This window comes from Cherax quadricarinatus, chromosome 33, assembly GCF_038502225.1.
Source record: "Cherax quadricarinatus isolate ZL_2023a chromosome 33, ASM3850222v1, whole genome shotgun sequence".
NCBI lineage: Eukaryota > Metazoa > Arthropoda > Malacostraca > Decapoda > Parastacidae > Cherax > Cherax quadricarinatus.
The window spans coordinates 14,004,428-14,025,866 of NC_091324.1; the positions used below are offsets into that span (position 1 = coordinate 14,004,428).

General features: G+C 39.7%; 1 protein-coding gene across 1 annotated transcript in view; it reads left to right on the forward strand.

Moving 5' to 3' along the window:
* Positions 1-21,439, forward strand: part of l(2)05287 (WD repeat-containing protein l(2)05287) — a 52,632-nt gene that overhangs the window by 15,717 nt on the left and 15,476 nt on the right. The window contains exons 8-10 of the mRNA XM_070090835.1: positions 6,407-6,597; positions 15,231-15,415; positions 19,390-19,550. Of these exons, the coding sequence (XP_069946936.1) occupies positions 6,407-6,597; positions 15,231-15,415; positions 19,390-19,550 (537 nt within the window). The remainder of the gene's footprint in view (positions 1-6,406; positions 6,598-15,230; positions 15,416-19,389; positions 19,551-21,439) is intronic.

The following is a 21,439-nucleotide window of genomic DNA, read 5'->3' on the forward strand; positions in this document are numbered from 1 at the left end:
AATAAAATACTTTCATCATCATTCAACACTTTCACCTCACTCACACATAATCACTGTTTTTGCAGAGGTGCTCAGAATACAACAGTTTAGAAGTATATACAGTGGACCCCCGGTTAACAATATTTTTTCACTCCAGAAGTATGTTCAGGTGCCAGTACTGACCGAATTTGTTCCCATAAGGAATATTGTGAAGTAGATTAGTCCATTTCAGACCCCCAAACATACACGTGCAAACGCACTTACATAAATACACTTACATAATTGGTCGCATTCGGAGGTGATCGTTATGCGGGGGTCCACTGTACATATAAAGATGCACAACATATACCTCCAAACTGCCAATATTCCAAAATCCCTCCTTTAAAGTGCAGGCATTGTACTTCCCATTTCCAGGACTCAAGTCCGGCTATATAAAATAACCGGTTTCCCTGAATCCCTTCACTAAATATTACCCTGCTCACACTCCAACAGCTCGTCAGGTCCCAAATACCATTTGTCTCCATTCACTCCTATCTAACACGCTCACGCACGCTTGCTGGAAGTCCAAGCCCCTCGCCCACACAACCTCCTTTACCCCCTCCCCCCAACCCTTTCGAGGACGACCCCTACCCCGTCTTCCTTCCCCTACAGATTTATACGCTCTCCATGTCATTCTACTTTGATCCATTCTCTCTAAATGACCAAACCACCTCAACAACCCCTCTTCAGCCCTCCAACTGCCTCCTCGCTGCAGCATTTACAACCCAAGCTTCACACCCATATAAGAGTGTTGGTACCACTATACTTTCATACATTCCCTTCTTTGCCTCCATAGATAACATTCTTTGTCTCCACATATACCTCAACGCACCACTCACCTTTTTTCCCTCGTCAGTTCTATGATTAACCTCATCCTTCATAAATCCATCCGCTGATACGTCAACTCCTAAATATCTGAAAACATTCACTTCTTCCATACTCCTCTTCCCCAATTTGATATGCAATTTTTCTTTATCTAGATCATTTAATACCCTCATCACCTTCCTCTTTCCTGTGTTCACTTTCAACTTTCTACCTTTACACACACTCCCAAATTCGTCCACTAACCTCTGCAATTTTTCTTTAGAACCACCCATAAGCACAGTATCATCAGCAAAAAGTAACTGTGTCACTTTCCATTTTGTATTTGATTCCCCATAATTTAATCCCACCCTTCTTTCTACACATAGCTCAATTAAAGGCTCCCCATTTACATTTACCCCTGGCACCCCAAATTTACCTACTACTCCCTCCACAACATTTTTACCCACTTTAGCATTGAAATCCCCAACCACCAGTACTCTCACACTTGGTTCAAAACTCCCCACGCATTCACTCAACATTTCCCAAAATCTCTCTCTCTCTACACTTCTCTCTTCTCCAGGTGCATATATGCTTACTATAACCCACTTTTCACATCCAACCTTTATTTTACTCCACATAATCCTTGAATTAATACATTTATAGTCCCTCTTTTCCTGCCATATCTTATCCTTCAACATTATTGCTACTCCTTCTTTAGCTCTAACTCTGTTTGAAACCCCTGACCTAATCCCATTTATTCCTCTCCACTGAAACTCTCCCACCCCTTTCAGCTTTGTTTCACTTAAAGCCAGGACTTCCAGCTTCTTCTCATTCATAACATCCACAATCATCTCTTTCTTATCATTTGCACAACATCCACATACATTCAGACTTCCCACTTTGACAATTTTCTTCTTATTATTCTTTTTAGTAATCTTTAGAGGAAAAGAGGTTACTAGCCCATTGTTCCTGGCATTTTAGTTGACTTTTACAACATGCATGGCTTACTGAGGAAAGATTCTTATTCCACTTCCCCATGGATATAAAAGGAAAAGTAATAAGACCAAGAACTTTTTTTTTTTTTTTTTTTTTCAACAAGTTGGTCGTCTCCCACCGAGGCAGGGTGACCCAAAAAAGAAAGAAAATCCCCAAAAAGAAAATACTTTCATCATCATTCAACACTTTCACCACACTCACACATTATCACTGCTTTTGCAGAGGTGCTCAGAATACAACAGTTTAGAAGCATATACGTATAAAGATACACAACATATCCTTCCAAACTGCCAATATCCCAAACCCCTCCTTTAAAGTGCAGGCATTGTACTTCCCATTTCCAGGACTCAAGTCCGACTATATGAAAATAACCGGTTTCCCTGAATCCCTTCACTAAATATTACCCTGCTCACACTCCAACAGATCGTCAGGTCCCAAGTATCATTTGTCTCCATTCACTCCTATCTAACACGCTCATGCACGCTTGCTGGAAGTCCAAGCCCCTCGCCCACAAAACCTCCTTTACCCCCTCTTTCCAACCCTTTCGAGGACGACCCTTACCCCTCTTTCCTTCCCCTATAGATTTATATGCTTTCCATGTCATTCTACTTTGATCCATTCTCTCTAAATGACCAAACCACCTCAACAACCCCTCTTCTGCCCTCTGACTAATGCTTTTATTAACCCCACACCTTCTCCTAATTTCCACACTCCGAATTTTCTGCATAATATTTACACCACACATTGCCCTTAGACAGGACATCTCCACTGCCTCCAACCGTCTCCTCGCTGCTGCATTACCAAGAACTATTAAGATAAAATCAAAGAAAACTCAGATGAGTGTGTATAAATAAACGTGTATGTGTAGTGTAACCTAAGTGTAAGTAGAAGTAGCAAGACATACCTGTAATCTTGCATATTTATGAGACAGACAAAAGACACCAGCAATCCTACCATCATGTAAAACAATTACAGGCTTCGTTTTACACTCACTTGGCAGGACGGTAGTACCTCCCTGGTCTACCAACCTACTACCTATACATACATGTACAAGTATATATATACACACCCCTCTGGGTTTTCTTCTATTTTCTTTCTAGTTCTTGTTCTTGTTTATTTCCTCTTACCTCCATGGGGAAGTGGAACAGAATTTTTCCTCTTTAAGCCATGCATGATGTAAGAGGTGACTAAAATGCCGGGAGCAAGGGGCTAGTAACCTCTTCTCCTGTATATATTACTAAATATAGGAGGAGAAACTTTCGTTTTTTCTTTTGGGCCACCCCGCCTCGGTGGGATACGACCGGTGTGTTGAAAGAAGAAAGAAAGAAATATCAGTGTAAATATAAAAGGACCCCAATGGAAATACGTAAGTCACCCGGACTTTTTTGGGTTATCCTTGGTACTTTACGCATATGCTGCTATGTATGTGTGTATATGTAATTGTATTTGTGTATACCTGAATAAACTTACTTATTTATAAATTAAAGTGTAAATATTTCATATTTATAAATTAAAATGTAAATCTTTCTTATGTATCAATTACATGCTACATTCATTAAGTGTGATAGTGGTGGTGGGTTCTGCTGGTGCTCCGCCACCACCATTATGTATGGTTTCTCTCAGTGACCCTTATAAACCCATCAGCAACACTTACACCATTTACTCCTCTTATCCATTATGACATTTTATTCATTCTAGAGTATATATCATGTTTCTTTGTTATTAATATTGTTTATATTGTCGTATTAGATGAATTGTGGTAGATAAATAAACCGTAGAGATATTAGCATCATACTGAAGCATAATAAACTTGCCTTCCTCTTGCCTCCTACATGTCTACCATACACCAACAAGTCAAGTCAAGTCAATAAAGGTAAGTGTGATGTTAAATGTTCATTTTTCCATTTTATTAGTGCTTTATATTTATTTGTCATTGTTTTCTGTATGTATATTTATATTTAATCTTTAAAAAAAAATATTTTTTGTTAGTACTTTTAGCTGTCTGAAACGGATTAATTGGATTTCCATTATTTCTTTTGGGGAAAATTAATTCGGCTAAAGGCGTTACCCGAGGGTCCACTGTATAGTGGTTTACAGTATCAAAGGCCTTTTGCAAGTCTAAGGTTACCATTCATATGAATTCCCTATCGACATTTCAGTTCTCATGGAATTCATCAGATTAATTAGGGAGGTGTTGGTTGAGTAAGATCCCCTAAAACCTGATTGGTAACTATGAAGAATGTTGTCATTAAGGTACTTAACTACTTGACAGTACACTGCCCTCTAGAATTTTGGATATTACGCTGAGTATACTAACAGGCCTATAGTTGCTGACATCAGACCTACTATTTTTCTTGAAGATAGGAGTAACTCTGGCCTCCTTGAACCCCTCTGGTACTGTATTGGTGGTGATGGACAAATTTACTATGTGAGCAATGGGGATTGGCAATTCAGAGGCACCGTCTTTTAGGAACTTAGACAAGATGTTGTATGGGCCAGTGCTCTTAGCTGGGTTTAACCTGCTTAGTTCTTTTTGCACAAAGTCATGAGATACACTTACTAATTGACAACTGTTTGGGGTTACCCCTTTATTGGTATAGTATGTTTTAAACTTATCAGAATTTGTGTTAAAGGTATTTGATGCAGCTGGTAGTTTACTTACTACTGCTGATGCGACAGTTGTGTAGTATGAATTAAAACAATTTGCCAATTAAGTTGTTTCGTGGCATACCTTGTTATCGATATTTAGCATTATGTTCGATCTATCTACTGGTTTATGGCTACACCCCAGCTGTTTTAGTTGTTGCCAGAGCTTTCTAGGGTTATTCTTGTACTCTTCAATTTTTGAGCAATAGTGCCATGCCTTTGCTTTTTTTATTAGCCTCTGCACTCTGTTCGTAACCCTTTGGAATTCATTTAGCACTGCAATATCCTGTCTGTTTGCTTTAAATCTTTTTAGCAACCGGTCTCTGAATTTCATATTATCTAATATCTCAGTAGTCACCCAGGGTTCAGTTCTCTGTTTAATCCTAACCTCTTGAACTGGTGCAATATTATCAAGGATGGCAGTGAACATTGTTTTGAATTTTTCCCAGGCATCATTTCATCTGTGCAACTTGTTTTCTCTGTCCAGTCGCAATTCTGTAGCCTATTTACCAGTGTTTCTTTACTGTAGTTTCTAGTTGATGATGATAAATTCTGTAATTGAATTGATGTTTTATTTTAGTAAATTATGGAAAAGGTTTTTAATCAAATGCACTGCTTATTTTACACAGCAAAAATTAATGGTAAGTTAAACACTAAAGATATGGGAAAAAATTCATCTACTTTGATTCATAGATAAATTTTTTAAGTTTCTTGCGAGGAATGGAGAGATGTATTAACCCTTTGAGGGTTTCGGACGTACTAGTACGTCTTAAGCGCAGGGGTTTTTGACGTAGTAGTACGCATAAATTCTAGCGCCGTCAAATCTCGCGGGAAAAGGCTGGTAGGCCTCCATATGAAAGAATGGGTCTATGTGGTCAGTGTGCACAGTATAAAAAAAATCCTGCAGCACACAGTGCATAATGAGAAAAAAAAAACTTTCACCGTTTTTTTGGCATAAAACAGCGACTTTGCACTGTATTTTCGTATGGTATTTATTGTTGTATTCTAGTTTTCTTGGTCTCATTTTATAGAATGGAATGCATATCACAGAAATGGAGATGATTTTCACTGGTTTTACAATGAAAGGTACCTTGAAATTGAGCTCAAAGTAACAGAAATATTTGATTTTTACCAAAGTTCAAAAGTAAACAAATCATGCCAAGCGTCCAATACACGTCAACTGGTGAGTCTAACATTCTTTTGCAAGTGCGCCAATATGATTTATACCATTTTTTACACTAATGCAGTAGTCTGCATAACAGTAAATCTTTTATTTTTCGTGAGAATAAAAATTCAAAGTGGAAAGCAAAAGAATGTAAGAGGGGCCTTGAGATGTGACTAATGAACAGAAGAAATGTCATTTTAGTGCCAGGAATGTATTTCTTGTTTGTTCTGGACCCTATTCGGAAATTGGCATTTTTTGAAATTTGTGTGAAATTGTCAAAATTGCTAAATTCTGACCACTGTATTGGATAGTTGAAAATGGTAAATGGGTGGTTTCTTGCACTCATTCAATAGAAAAAATGTAGTTCTAGCGAAATATTCATGTTTTTTGTCGACTAGTACAGAGAATTGGCCGAAAATGGGGCTCAAATTGGGCAAAATCGCCAATGCGTAAACATCGCCGAGACCGCTAACTTCGCAAGAGCATAATTCCGTAAGTTTTCCATCAAATCTCATAATTTTGGTGTCATTATGATCGGGAAAAGATTCTCTATCTTTTCATAAGAAAAAATTATTTTTTTTTTTTTTAAATTTGGCCGACCCTGAGAACGAGTTTCTGAGAGGGCCTGTCGACCCTCAAAGGGTTAATGGAAAATATATTAATGAGAGAGAGTTGTTGAAAAGTTGCTGAGTACTGGAGTGTTCTATGTATTTTGTGAATATTATTAGGTACTGGTACAAAAGTTAAAATAAATATCAACCACATTTTTTTCTTCAGCATTTAGTATTATTTCTGCAAAGAAGTACAAGGCAGAAGGGGTTATCCAAGGACTTGCCATGAATACAGATAATGCTGAACCCTTCCCAGCTGGCATTGCATATGACCCTTTCACCAGGGCTGTTGTCTTGAATGGCAGGACAGGTCATGTTCAGTTTTATGACTTGCACCATGGAAAACAGCTCTTCCATGTAAGTAGCTTACAGCAGATATTTTTTAATAAACTTCTTAGGAATATTTTAAATTCACCAAGTAATGTATATTTGAACGCTTGAATTTATCTCGTATAAGGCGCTACTAATCTGTAAGGTGTATTTTGTTTTACCGTGAAGATTAGAGATATCCATACACTTCTGGCAAGACAGCGATCAAATAAATGACTGTGAAAGTGTTTCTTTTTTTTTCAGTTGCCATACCTTGGTGAGAGATTGCCAGTGTATAAAAAATTCCTAAATATTTTTAATATGTCATTCCAACTGATGTGGATTTCTGAGAAAAAGTATTGTGTAAATAAATAAATAAATATAAATAAACATAACATAATTCATTTATTCATTTATTAATTCATTCATTTATTTACACACAGTAGTACTTTGTTTTGGAAATGCACATCAGTTGGAGTGATAGATTTAACACGTTTAAGGATTTTTTTTTATATACAAGTTGGCCCTCTATCACATAGGTATCTTTCTTTCTTTCAACACACCGGCCGTATCCCACCGAGGCGGGGTGGCCCAAAGGGAAAAACGAAAGTTTCTCCTTTCAAATTTAGTAATATATACAGGAGAAGGGGTTACTAGCCCCTTGCTCCCGGCATTTTAGTCGCCTCTTACAACACGCATGGCTTACGGAGGAAGAATTCTGTTCCACTTCCCCATGGAGATAAGAGGAAATAAACAAGAACTAGAAAGAAAATAGAAGAAAACCCAGAGGGGTATGTATATATACGCTTGTACATGTATGTGTAATGTGACCTACGTGTAAGTAGAAAGTAGCAAGATGTACCTGAAATCTTGCATGTTCATGAGACAGAAAAAAGGACACCAGCAATCCTACCATCATGTAAAACAATTACAGGCTTTCGTTTTACACTCACTTGGCAGGACGGTAGTACCTCCCTGGGCGGTTGCTGTCTACCAACCTACTGATCACATAGGTATAGTGACCTGAAAAAGAAGAAAACACTTTCACAGTCATTCATTCAATCACTGTCTTGCCAGAAGCGTGCCAACATCACAGCTCAAATAACTTTTGTCTGCAACATCATTAACCCTTCTTCAGAGTACAGGCACTGTACAGTGGAACCTTGGCTTATGAACGCCCCACCATGTGAACTTTTCAGGATATGAACAGTCATTCGGTCGATTTTTTGCTTCTGGATACGAACTTTCCCTTCAAGGGAGGTTCCTTAAATAAATAAATAAATAAATAAAATAAAATATTATATTATGTATAAATATTATATTAATAAATTATTATTTTATTATCACACTGGCCGATTCCCACGAGGGCAGGGCGGCCCGAAAAAGAAAAACTTTCACCATCATTCACTCCATCACTGTCTTGCCAGAAGGGTGCTTTACACTACAGTTTTTAAACTGCAACATTAACACCCCTCCTTCAGAGTGCAGACACTACTTCCCATCTCCAGGACTCAAGTCTGGCCTGCTGGTTTCCCTGAACCCCTTCATAAATGTTACTTTGCTCACACTCCAACAGCACGTCAAGTATTAAAAACCATTTGTCTCCATTCACTCCTATCAAACACGCTCACGCATGCCTGCTGGCAGTCCAAGCCCCTCGCACACAAAACCTCCTTTACCCCTTCCCTCCAACCTTTCCTAGGCCGACCCCTACCCCGCCTTCCTTCCACTACAGACTGATACACTCTTGAAGTCACTCTGTTTCGCTCCATTCTCTCTACATGTCCGAACCACCTCAACAACCCTTCCTCAGCCCTCTGGACAACAGTTTTGGTAATCCCACACCTCCTCCTAACTTCCAAACTACGAATTCTCTGCATTATATTCACACCACACATTGCCCTCAGACATGACATCTCCACTGCCTCCAGCCTTCTCCTCGCTGCAACATTCATCACCCAGGACATCCAGCTTCTTCTCATTCATAACATCCACAATCATCTCTTTCTTATCATTTGCACAACATCCACTCACATTCGGACTTCCCACTTTGACAATTTTCTTCTTCTTATTCTTTTTAGTAATCTTTACAGGAAAAGGGGTTACTAGCTCATTGTTCCCGGCATTTTAGTTGACTTTTACAACACGCATGGCTTACGGAGGAAAGATTCTTATTCCACTTCCCCATGGATATAAAAGGAAAAGTAATAAGACCAAGAACTATTAAGATAAAATCTAAGAAAACTCAGATGAGTGTGTATAAATAAATGTGTACATGTATGTGTAGTGTGACCTAAGTGTAAGTAGAAGTAGCAAGACATACCTGTAATCTTGCATATTTATGAGACAGACAAAAGACATCAGCAATCCTACCATCATGTAAAACAATTACAGGCTTTCGTTTTACACTCACTTGGCAGGACGGTAGTACCTCCCTGGGTGGTTGCTGTCTACCAACCTACTATAATTATTATTATTATTATTATAATTATTATTATTAGTAGTAGTACATATGTGGTGAAGGGCTCTTGATCTAGGGAATTGGATCTGTGCTCCAGTTCCCTAAATTAATAATAATAACAATACGTTTATAATAATACATACAGTGGTCCCTCAATAATCGTCCGGCCTGAAGGTCGTCCATTTCGGAAATAGTCCTGTTACTTCGTCTAAACATTGGCTCGCAAATGGTCCGTTAACTCACTAATCGTCTTTCGTCCTGGACACGTACTCACGGCTCTGAGCCATTCCCAGCCAGTGTGCCATTGTTTACCAGTGAGCGACAGTCCCCTCACATGTTCATACGAAATATTTCATAATATTCCATTCATTTTAGTTTTTGCAAGTGCTAAATAAGCTACCATGGCTCCAAAGAAAGCTCCTAGTGCCAAACCTTTGGTAAAGAAGGTGAGAAATATGATTGAATTTAAGAAAAACATCATTGAACAATATGAAAGGATCTAGAGTTTCAGCAGGAAGAGCAACAGATTGCAGCTCAGAATCTTGCTGCAGAGGAGGAGGAAGAGATGGAAGAAGGTGCCTTCTTTAGAAATTAAGGAGATTTTTGAAATGTGGGGTAGGATGGAAAGATTTTTGGAGAAACATCACCCTGAGAAGGATGTTGCAAGCCATATTGGCAACTTGCACAGTGACAGAGTCTTGGCCCATTTTAGGGAAGTTTTAAAGAGGCGCCAGAAACAGAGCTCTCTGGACAGTTTTTTTTTGAGAGACAGGACTCCAGTGACTCTCAAGCTGGTCCTAGTGGCATTAAGAAACAGAGAAGAGAAGTAACCCCAGAAAGCACTTTACTTGAGGTGTTGATGTAAGGGGATTCCCCTTCCAAACAGTAATTCAATCTCTCCTCCTCCAGTCTTCCATACACTAAGAAGAATCGCCAATAAAGGTAAGTGTCATGCTGTTAATGTTTCATTCATCATGTGCCATTGTATTGTTTATGTACTACATCTATATTTCATGTTAAAAATTTTTTTGTTTTAATAATTCTGGGTGTCAGGAACGGATTAATTGTATTTACATTATTTCTTATGGGGAAAATTGATTCGAAAATCGTCTATTTCGATAATAGTCCCACTTCCAGGAATGGATTATGGACGATAATTGAGGGACCACTGCATGTCTTTTCTTATGCCGAATCAAAGTCAAGAACAACATCCAGTATTGGGCCCCTACTTAAACAAGATAGGTCCTACACAGATGACAGCAAGGAAATGAGTGAGCTACTCAAGTCCCAATATGACTCAGTTTTTAGCAAGCCGCTAACCAGACTGAGAATCGAAGATCAAAATTAATTTTTTATGAGAGAGCCACAGAATTTGGTTAAAACAAGCCTATCTGATGTTATCCTCACGCCAAATGACTTTGAGCAGGCGATAAATGACATGCCCATGCACTCTGCCCCAGGGCCAAACTCATTGAACTCCGTGTTCATCAACAACTGCAAGAAGCCCCTATCACAAGCTTTTACCATCCTATGGAGAGGGAGAATGGACACGGGGGTCATCGCACAGTTACTAAAAAACAACAGACATAGCCCCACTCCACAAAGGGGGCAGTAAAGCAATAGCAAAGAACTACAGACCGATAGCACTAACATCCCATATCATAAAAGTCTTTGAAAGGGTCCTAAGAAGCAAGATGGCCACCCATCTGGATACCCATCAATTACCTAACCCAGGCCAACATGTGTTTAGAGCAGGTCGCTCCTGTCTGTCTCAACTACTGGATCACTACGACAAGGTCCTAGATGACTAGAAAACAAAAAGAATGCAGATGTAATATATACAGACTTTGCAAAAGCCTTCGACCATGGTGTAATTGCGCACAAAATGCGTGCTAAGGGAATAACAGGAAAACTTGGTAGATGGATCTATAATTTCCTCACAAACAGAACACAAAGAGTAGTAGTCAACAGAGTAAAGTCTGAGGCGGCTACGGTGAAAAGCTCTGTTCCACAAGGCACAGTACTCGCTCCCATCTTGTTTCTCATCCTCATGTCTGACATATACAAGGATGTCAGCCACAGCTCCGTGTCTTCCATTGCAGACACTGCAAGGCTCCAGGCGGACATCAACCAAATCTTTCAGTGGGCTGCAGAAAACAATATGAAGTTCAACGATGGGAAATTTCAATTACTCTGATATGGTAAACACGAGGAAATTAAAACTTCATCAGAGTACGAAACAAATTCCTTCCACAAAATAGAGCGAAAAACCAACGTCAAAGACCTGGGAGTGATCATGTCGGAGGATCTCACCTTCAAGGACCATAACATTGTATCAATCGCATCTGCTAGAAAAATGACAGGATGGATAATGAGAACCTTCAAAACTAGGGATGCCAAGCCCATGATGACACTCTTCAGGTCGCTTGTTCTATCTAGGCTGGAATATTGCTGCACACTAACAGCACTTTTCAAGGCAGGTGAAATTGCTGACCTAGAAAATTTGCAGAGAACCTTCATGGTGTGCATAACGGAGATAAAACACCTCAATTACTGGGAGCACTTGAAGTTCCTGAACCTGTACTCCCTGGAACGCAGGCAGGAGAGATACATGATTATATGCACCTGGAAAATCCTAGACGGACTAGTACCGAACTTGCACACGAAAATCACTCACAACGAAAGCAAAAGACTTGGCAGACGATGCAACATCCCCCCAATGAAAAGCAGGGGTGTCACTAGCACGTTAAGAGACAATACAATAAGTGTCAGGGGCCCGAGACTGTTCAACTGCCTCCCAGGATACGTAAGGGGGATTACCAATAGGCCCCTGGCTGTCTTCAAGCAGGCACTGGACAAGCACCTAAAGTCGGTACCTGACCAGCCGGGCTGTGGCTCGTACATTGGATTGCGTGCAGCCAGCTGTAACAGCCTGGTTGATCAGGCTCTGATCCACAAGGTGTGACCGGGCCGCGGGGGCGTTGACCCCCGGAACTCTCTCTAGGTAAACTCCAGGCTACATTCTGTTCACTGCCTTATGTACTCACTCCACACTCTCTTGTCGCTCTTCCATTGACAAGATTCTATACTTGCCTACCCAGTGCATGAAATCAGTGCCTCCCTTTGTTCAACAACATTTATCCATTCTGCAAAATATTCCTTACATCTTTCTAGTATCTCCACCTCCCCAACTAATAACTTCCCTCTGTAATTTGTAAATGTTAAATTCATTTGTTTCATAGGCTTTCTCAACTTACCGATATCAAATTAAAACTGTCTTACTCAGCAAAATTTGGTGATAATACCACACCACTCTCTCACTGGCTCTCCTTTTGCACTTCCTCACCAATTTTTTTAACCTCTCCTCAAAACTCTATATTCTCAGCTTTCTGAATCCTACACTGCAAAAAAAAAAAAAAATTGTATACTGACTTTCTCCCTTACCACCCTTGTTACCTCATCATTCCACCAATCTCTTCCCTCCTGTGCTCACCATCCTATTCCCACATACTTCTGCTACACACACTGATGCCACATTCATAAATTCTATACTATTCTATATGGTTCATGTTTGACTCCCTGCTCATTACCTGTACTTTCTTGCCCATCTTTTTCTTAATAGTTACTAATATTTTACCTCTACCATGTCCTCCTTTAATTTAATAACTTTCACTTCTTTCTTACTCACTGATGGCAGTCTTCTTGTACCCCATTTACTTCTTACTCTCACTAGCTACCATTACATAATTATCTAATATATCCGTTGCCCGTCTAAATTCATGAGCATCTTGATGGCTACCCATCATTGTTTTATCTACAGTACTAATACATAGTTTGAAACCTAGGTAGTAGGTTGGTAGACAGCAACCGCCCAGGGAGGTACTACCATCCTGCCAAGTGAGTGTGAAACGAAAGCCTGTAATTGTTTTACATGATGGTAGGATTGCTGGTGTCTTTTTTATTCTGTCTCATACATATGCAAGATTTCAGGTACATCTTGCTACTTCTACTTACACTTAGGTCACACTACACATACATGTACAAACATATATATACATGCCCCTCTGGGTTTTCTTCTATTTTCTTTCTAGTTCTTGTTTATTTCCTCTTACCTCCATGGGGAAGTGGAACAGAATTCTTCCTCCATAAGCTATGCATGTTGTAAGAATCGACTAATATGCCGGGAGCAAGGGGCTAGTAACCCCTTCTCCTGTATAAATTACTAAATTAAAAAGAGAAACGTTTGTTTTTCTTTTTGGGCCACCCTGCCTTGGTGGGATACGGCTGGTTTGTTGAAAGAAGAAGACATAGTTTGAAAACTGCTGTCATTTCACCCCATGTCGTATATCTTTACATAACTCCATTAGTCATTCCCCATTACCATTTACCCCTGGCACTCCAAACTTACCATCTGTGCCCTTTATAGCAGTTCTCCTACTTTAGCATTTAGATCCCTCAAAGCAGTTATTTTTCACTTGGTTCAGAACTCCCTGAACACTTGCTTAATTAACATCTCCCAAAATCTCTCTCCTCTGCACACTTTTCTCCTTGGTGCATAAGCACTTACTATAATCCACTTCACATATCCCACCCTTATTCATATCCAAAAATTCTTGAATTTATACACCTATACCCCTTCTCATTTCATAGTTAATAATATAATATTACTGCTGCCTCTTTTGTTCTCACTCTCTCAAATATTACCAATACGTATAATCCCATTCACTCTTCCCCACTGAAATTTCCTTATCCCCTTTAGTTTTGTTTCACTTAGAGCTAGGATGTCCAGTTTCTTTTTATTTATAATATTCACAATCTATGCTTTCTTATCATCTATACTACACCCTGCACACACACAAATTCAAACATCCCAACCTTAAAATTTTCTTCTTTGCTTTGGTAATTTATTAGCCCCTTGCTCCCCACATTTTACTAACCTTTTACAACATATATGGCTTATGGAGAAAAGATTCTTCTTTGCTTTCCCATAGAGATGAAAGGAAATACGTACTATAAGAACAAGAAGTTTTAAGAAATTACAAGAAAACTCAGATAAATGTGTACACATAAATTTGTACACAAAAGGAAACAAATTCAACATTACTCTTCAATAGCTGTCTTGCCAGAAGTGTGCAGACAATAATTCAGATGACCTTCTGAACTGCAGCTACAGTATATACATATTTTATTATTATTTTTCTACCATTTTTCATCAAGGTAGGATAAAGTAGGAAACACATTCACCATTGTTGCTGGAGGTGGTCAGACACCACATTTCAAATTACCATCTATATTGCATCATCCTCACTCATCTTTGAGGTACCATTTCCCCACCTCCAGAATTTGTGTTCATTTACCTGGTTTTCCCGAATTCCTTCATGAATGTTATTTTCCTCACATTCCAACAGTACGTCAAATCTCATAAACAAATAATTTACCATGTAGTGTATCACATCACATCTTAAGCACGTTTAGTAGAAACTTTTTTTTTTTTTTTTAATATGCTGGCTGTCTCCCACTGAAGTAGGGTTACTCGTAAAAGAAACACTTTCACCATCATTCTCACTATCACTGTCTTGCCCATGGCAATTGTCTCACTAATATCAAAATTATGCATCATTGGAGCTTCCCTCAGAGCAAGCATCTCTGATGAGATCAGTCCTCCAAGTCTGCAGTGTTATATAGGTATTGAAATTGGTGAGAAAGTTTTTAAACAGTACAAGTTTGAATTTTGGTCTTCGAGAGACTGACAGAACAATGTACATTTAAATAGTTATGGCTGACTGATAAACTCCTCTGTTGGAGTAAAACAGTACTCTGCTGTGAATTATTGTTTACAATGAGGCTGTAGTTATCACAGCAGAAATAAGTCATAATGGGACAGGTGAAGACACCACAGATATATTTAGCATTTTGCCTTTGTTTACAGTCCATTTTGTTAATCCTTGTTACTTACATCCCATAACTCATTTTATATGGACCAAGACAGTGACTCTTGTTTTATATCAGTTACATAGTTACCATTATATTAGTGCTTGCTCTTAAATTTTTAATTATATCAGAAAAAATTAGAATTTTGCATACAAAAACATCTAAAAGCAATGTCTTAACCTTTCATCTTGAAGCACTTAGTCAAACAGACTACACTTGTTATGCACTTAAAATAAAAATTGTGTGTATGTCCCACATTTGTTTTCTAGTCTCCCTTCTTCTTTCCCAGTTGGATATAACAATGAGCAATTATTATAGTCGGGAGAGGTATCAAAAAATCTACAACACGGATGTTGAGAAGCTTGCTGTGTCTCCAGATGGGTGTTGGCTTGCCACTGTTGAGTATAGAGATGACCATCAAAGCTCTATGGAACTGCGCCTCAAATTCTGGAACTTCAAAAAGGAGGACCAGATGTAAGTACGATTTTCTTCTTTCAACAAACCAGCCATATCCCACCAAGGCAGGGTGGCTCAAAAAAAAAAAACGAAAATCTCTTTTTAACTTTGGTAATGTATACAGGAAAAGGGGTTACTAGCCCCTTGCTCCCAGCACGTTATTCACCTCTTACAACACTCATGGTTTACGGAAGAAGAATTTTGTTCCACTCACCCTTGGAGATAAGAGGAAATAAACAAGAACAAGAACTAGTAAGAAAATAGAAGAAAACCCAGAGGGGTGTGTGTATATATGCTTCTACATGCAAGTGAAGTGTAACCTAAGTGTAAGTAGAAGTAGCAAGATGTACCTGAAAACTTGCATGTTTATGAGACAGAAAAAAGACACCAGCAATCCTACCATCATGTAAAACAATTACAGGCTTGTGTTTTACACTCATTTGGCAGGACAGTAGTACCTCCCTGGGTAGTTCCTGTCTACCAACTTACTACCTACAAGTATGATTTTATTATCTATATTTGTGGGCATGCATTAATGTATGTCATGAACAGTGCTCACCATTAAAGTACACAGTCTCTACCCTTCTCTCTCAAACTATGATCACAAAATATACCAAAAAAAAAAAAATATGAAGTACTTGCCAATAATTTAGGGCAGCCTCTCCTCATTTAGCGACATACTCGTTTACCAATGCCTCGGACTTACGACAGGCTCTCTGACTAGTATTCATACCTAAATAATGTATATTAGAGCTGATTTCCTCTATTCTGTTTATTTCAATACACAGTGCACTACTGTATAAACATTTAAAAATACACCAGAAATTTTATAAATGGTGCAAAGGTGACATTAAAACAATATCAAAGATGGCTGACACAATCTCACTACCATTATAATATGCTCCTCACTTAGCGACAAAGTCATTTAACAACGTGGTCTTAGGAGTGGAACTCTGTTGTTAAGTAAGGAGAGGCTGTATTTTGTAGGTCGTCCCTTGAGCATCAGGACATCCTTAAATAGCATATGTTATTTTAGTGCCACGAATGTCTACCTTGTTTATTCTGGACCCTATTTTGAAATTGGCATCTTTTTTATTTTGCGTGAAATTGGCCAAATTGCCAATTTCTGACCACCATATTGGGTAGTCCAAATTAGTAAATGGGAGGTTTCTTGTACTCAGCTGATAGATAAAATGGAGTTCTAAAGAAATAGCTATGAGTTTGGTCAACTGGAACAATGGAATTGGCTGAAAATTGGGCTCAAAGTCGGCGAAATCGCCGATACGCATATGTCGCCGAGACCGCTAACTTCGCGGGAGCATAATTCCACGAGTTTTCGACCAAATTTCGAACTTTTGGTGTCATTACCATCGGGAAAAGATTCTCTATCATTTCATAAGAAAAAATAATTTTTTTTTTTTTCAAAAATTGAGCGACATAGAATGACAGTTTCAGAGAGGGGCCTGAAACAGTCAAAGGGTTAAATCATCTTGGAAGTGACTTGCATAAATTTTTAGAGTTTCTTTGGGTAATTTCTCCCTCGATTTGCATATGGTGGGAATGAGCTGATGTCCTGTTTCTGTAGATCTCAAGAAGGGTACATCACAAATGAAGCCACTGAACAACTGATTTAGAGGTGCATCAAGGAGCACTGTCATTGTAGACAGCCTGTACTGTCTGCACAGACAACCCATGCTGTCTGCCAGCTTAGTTCATATTTCGTGCCATGCTGGTGCTGCCACCTATAGGCGTTGCCACTTCAGCCTGGCTGCCCTTGCCTCACTCTCACTCACACATCTGCCTAGCAGGAAGACACAAGGCCTACTCCTAGTTCCTCTCGTGGGATGGCCCTGCCCGGGCCATGGGCACAACACACAAGCCTGTGTACCCACCACGACATTTTCAATAAAGTAAGAAGCCTCCGAAGATGTATCATTTGAACCCCGCTACAGCTTACCAAATAATCTCATTAAACATTGGTGGCAGCGGTGGTCGCAGCAGTGAGAGGAAGGAAGGAATGAAGTTGTTCACTTCATCCCCCTACACAACAAGCATCCGTCTCTCAACGAGTTATCCTGATGTCATGTCTGCACGTTTGAGCATCCAGACACAGGTACAAGCAGGATCTAGCCAAAATTTGCTGAATTTCGCCGAGAATTGTAAGTGGCGTCTCAGCGACCCCACGCTACAGCGTCCCACGCTGTTTCTCAAGTCACATGTTCAGCGTCACTTGTATGTTGCTGCTGTTGTTGTTCAGCTCAGCACAGCTGTTTCAGCAAGCCAGAGGTGAGTTTTGTGGCGATTTCTGCATCCAGTGAGAGTTCTCCACGTGTTTGTGGGAGGAGGAAGTGGCCGTTCCTCACCTTGCCCATGCTCACCCTACTCACGCTCACCCGTCTACCATACACTCACCACTGCCCACTCCCTCTGCTGTGTTTTCTGCTGTTTTTCGTGTGATTCATTGCCAGAACTGTGTATCCGAGTGCCCGAGGCCACTCGAAACTACGTGGTGAGAGCGGAGTCAACGGCACTGTGAGCCTACTCGGGGTGGAGGGGTCGACGCCAGTCAACATCATTCGTCGTCATCCAACGCACCTGCTGGCCTAAAGAGTTATCTATTACTCCCAGCGTCTTGACGGGGCCTGAGATAGATCTCACTCCTAGGCTGACCGACTTGATAGGCACAAGTGCTCCCCCTCCACGGACTGGCTTGCGGTCACTCCTTCACACTGCCCGTTGTGTACTCACTCCTATCCAATTAAAGCCAAACTAGTCCACGGCCGTATCATTGCTACCTACGCTACCTTCATCGGCACTAAACCGCTGTTCAGCAGCAAGAACAGTAATAACATCATGATTAAAAGTTTTTGCACCACATTGAATGAAAGACAGTTTCAGCTAGTTGTACTGATAACTACAGTTAGGTTAGGTTAGGTAAGGTTCGTCAGGAAACAGGACAAATGTTTCCTGACGCGGGTCTTAGTCAGATGATGACCCGCCTTTGGATCTTTTGGTCATCTGACCGAGGCCTTCCGCTGGCTTACCGGTCCACCCCTTTAAAAATTATGGTCATTTATAACCTTCATAACTACAGTGTTTTGTGGGTAGCACAATCAACTCTCCAACACTTTTAGCACTAAAACAAGCCCAAACCATTAAAGATGGTAAAAGTGCAGCTGCTTGGGTCCAAGGGGTCTCCACTGGGCCAGCTGTAAACATTCCTGTGGCTACGGGTCACTGTGAAAATAATTCATTGCTAAAAAGAGCCTTGCACCGCTGTTGTTTGGTATTTTTTTGCAAGCACAACTCTGATTTCTCTGCACATGGGTCAAAATTGGTTTCTGGATAGGTTGATGGCTGCTGTAACCAAGCCACTTCATATGCCTGTTAACAATTATAATTGACACTATGAAGCAATTGTAGATTCTTTTCTTGAATCTTCTGTACAGTCACTCTTGGTTTGGTCTTAAGCTGTCTCTCTATTACAGTTAGCATACATTGGGACTTTTTTCTGTTATATGTAATATTGAGAAACTAGATATTGTATTAACATCTGGTTTCATTGTTGCAGTAGTTTTGCAGATCATGACATCTGGTTTGGTATCTGGTTATGTCTCCTGGTTGATGACCTAATTGTTTGCAGTCCAACATAGTATATAATTTAAATGAAGTAGGAGTTATATTTGGGTTAAAAACTATAATTAACTTAGGACTTCATATATAGTATTGAGGTTGTAACAGTAGGACTAAAAATGCTGTAACCTCACATGCAAATCAGAAACAAAAAAGTAGTTCATCTTAGACAACTAGAGTACACAGCAGTTTCATGATGTGTTCATGAGTGTTTCTCAATAGCTTATAATTAATATTTTAATTACAAATAGCAAATTTTTTTCTGAGCTGAGTTTTCCAAAGTTGGGAGTCTTATTAATAATTTTCTGTTAAAAGTCACATTATGAAGAGTTTAAAGCTCTTAAAACATTTATTTTCAGCTGGTACCTCAACACCTCAATAGAAATGCCACATGACAAGTATATCAACGGCATTACATTTCAGCCTACTCCAACGCCAGGAAAAACATCATTGTGTATAACTTGTGGAGAGGATGATAAGTTCAAGATTTGGAAAGAAATTGATAACTCAGATATATATGGTAAGTTGTCTTTTTATCACTTGTGCCATCACTGTCTTGCCAGAGGTACACCAATGCAGTGGTACCTCAGTATACGTCCTTAATCCGTTCCAGGACCTTGGACTTATGCCAAACAGGACATACTGAACAAATTTTCCCATAAGAAATATAGGGAAAACGATTAATCCATTCCCATGAAAAAAAATCCTATTGTTATTGGCATATTATACATTGATTTGGTTGTATAAAATAATTTAAACACTGCTTAATACTAAAATACATAAAGAATTAGATGTAAAGTAAAAGGACACAAGTGCAACTAATGTGACATTTTATTGTGGCAACGTTTCGCTCTCCAGGAGCTTTATCAAGCCATTACAAACAATACATGGACACAGAGGGTATATAAAGGCTCAGAGTGAGGTGCAATACTTGGTTACATTACGTGGACGACGTCCTCGTAATAACTCCCAAACGTTTTGATGTATGGAATCTTCAGGCAAGGCTCAACGCATTTGAACCGGCGATCCAGTTTACACTAGAAGAAGAGTCCAATGACAAGCTACCTTTCCTCGGCGTCCTCATTCACAAGTAGACAACAACCTAAGATTTCAAGTTTATCGGAAACCCACCAATAAAAATGATCTCACACACTTCTATTCCAGTCAAGATACCAAGACCAAAAGAGGCATCATCATCGGGTTTTTCCTAAGAGCATACCGAATTTGTAGTCCTGAGTTTCTTGACGAGGAATGTACATACATTCACCAAACATTCACTGAGTTACATTTTCCTTCTTTTTTCATCAAAGACTGCAAGAAAAGAGCTCTTCAGATCATTAATTCTCCACGCACCAACACCACTCCAACAAAGTTATAATTCTTCCCAACAGCCAGGTTGCACTGAACGTCTCAAAAGTACTTTCACAAGCTAACACCAGAGTCGCCATCGCTTCTAGCACTTCAATAAAGGATCTAACCAGGACAAAATCCAAGCACCACGAACAAGTCAATGCAGGAGTTTACACTATACCCTGTGGAGGCTGTGACAAGATTTACGTAGGTGAAACAGCAAGAAACCTCGACACCCGCTGAATAGAGTCGAGTGCTTACTATGATAGTGCCAAGAAGGGAAGAGGAGGAGGAGATGCTATTGTTTGTAAGGAGAGTCCCCTTCTCTTTTCTGTCTATTTTTTTTTTTCCTATTTGGACCTGGTTGAAGCTCACCAGGTTTGACTTTTACTAAAAATCTCTCCAAAGCAATTTGCCTTCTCAGGATGTTTCAGAAATGTGACATTGTCTGTTTGGGGTTTGTTGGGGTGGTACTTCTCTGCAAAGTTTTTGACGTCTTTCCATTTGGCAAAGATTTCCATGATTAATGAAGTAGGGGCTTCCTCAGTCTTCTCTTCCAAGCCTGAAGAGAGTGCATCCATCATAGTTTTGTGCTCCTCCTCCTCAAGTTCCTGCAGCTCCTCAGTGGTCAGCTCTTCCCCATGCCCCTCCACATCACCATCACTCACATCCAAACCCATGGACCTGCCAATTTAATAACAATTGTAGATACCACTGTTCTCGGCATACGGTATGCAGCAGCCCTGTCCCGGATACACATGCCACCTTCATACTTTTCAACAGTCTCTTTTTTCACCTCCATGGTGATCCTAACCATTTTCTTCTTTGTTTGGCTCTTCTCATTAACTTTCTTAGAACTTATGGTTAATGAATTTACTAAAAATTTATATGAAAAAACAAAATTACGTGAAAATTCAGGGTGTTACAGTGCGGGTTGTTCATTGACGCTAGTGGGCAGTCGTGGTTTTGTCTCAAGAGAGAGGCAAACAAGGGTAGCGTGCAGTGTCATGACTCATTTTGACCCATGCAACTTCTAGCACGCAAGTCATATTTCAAACA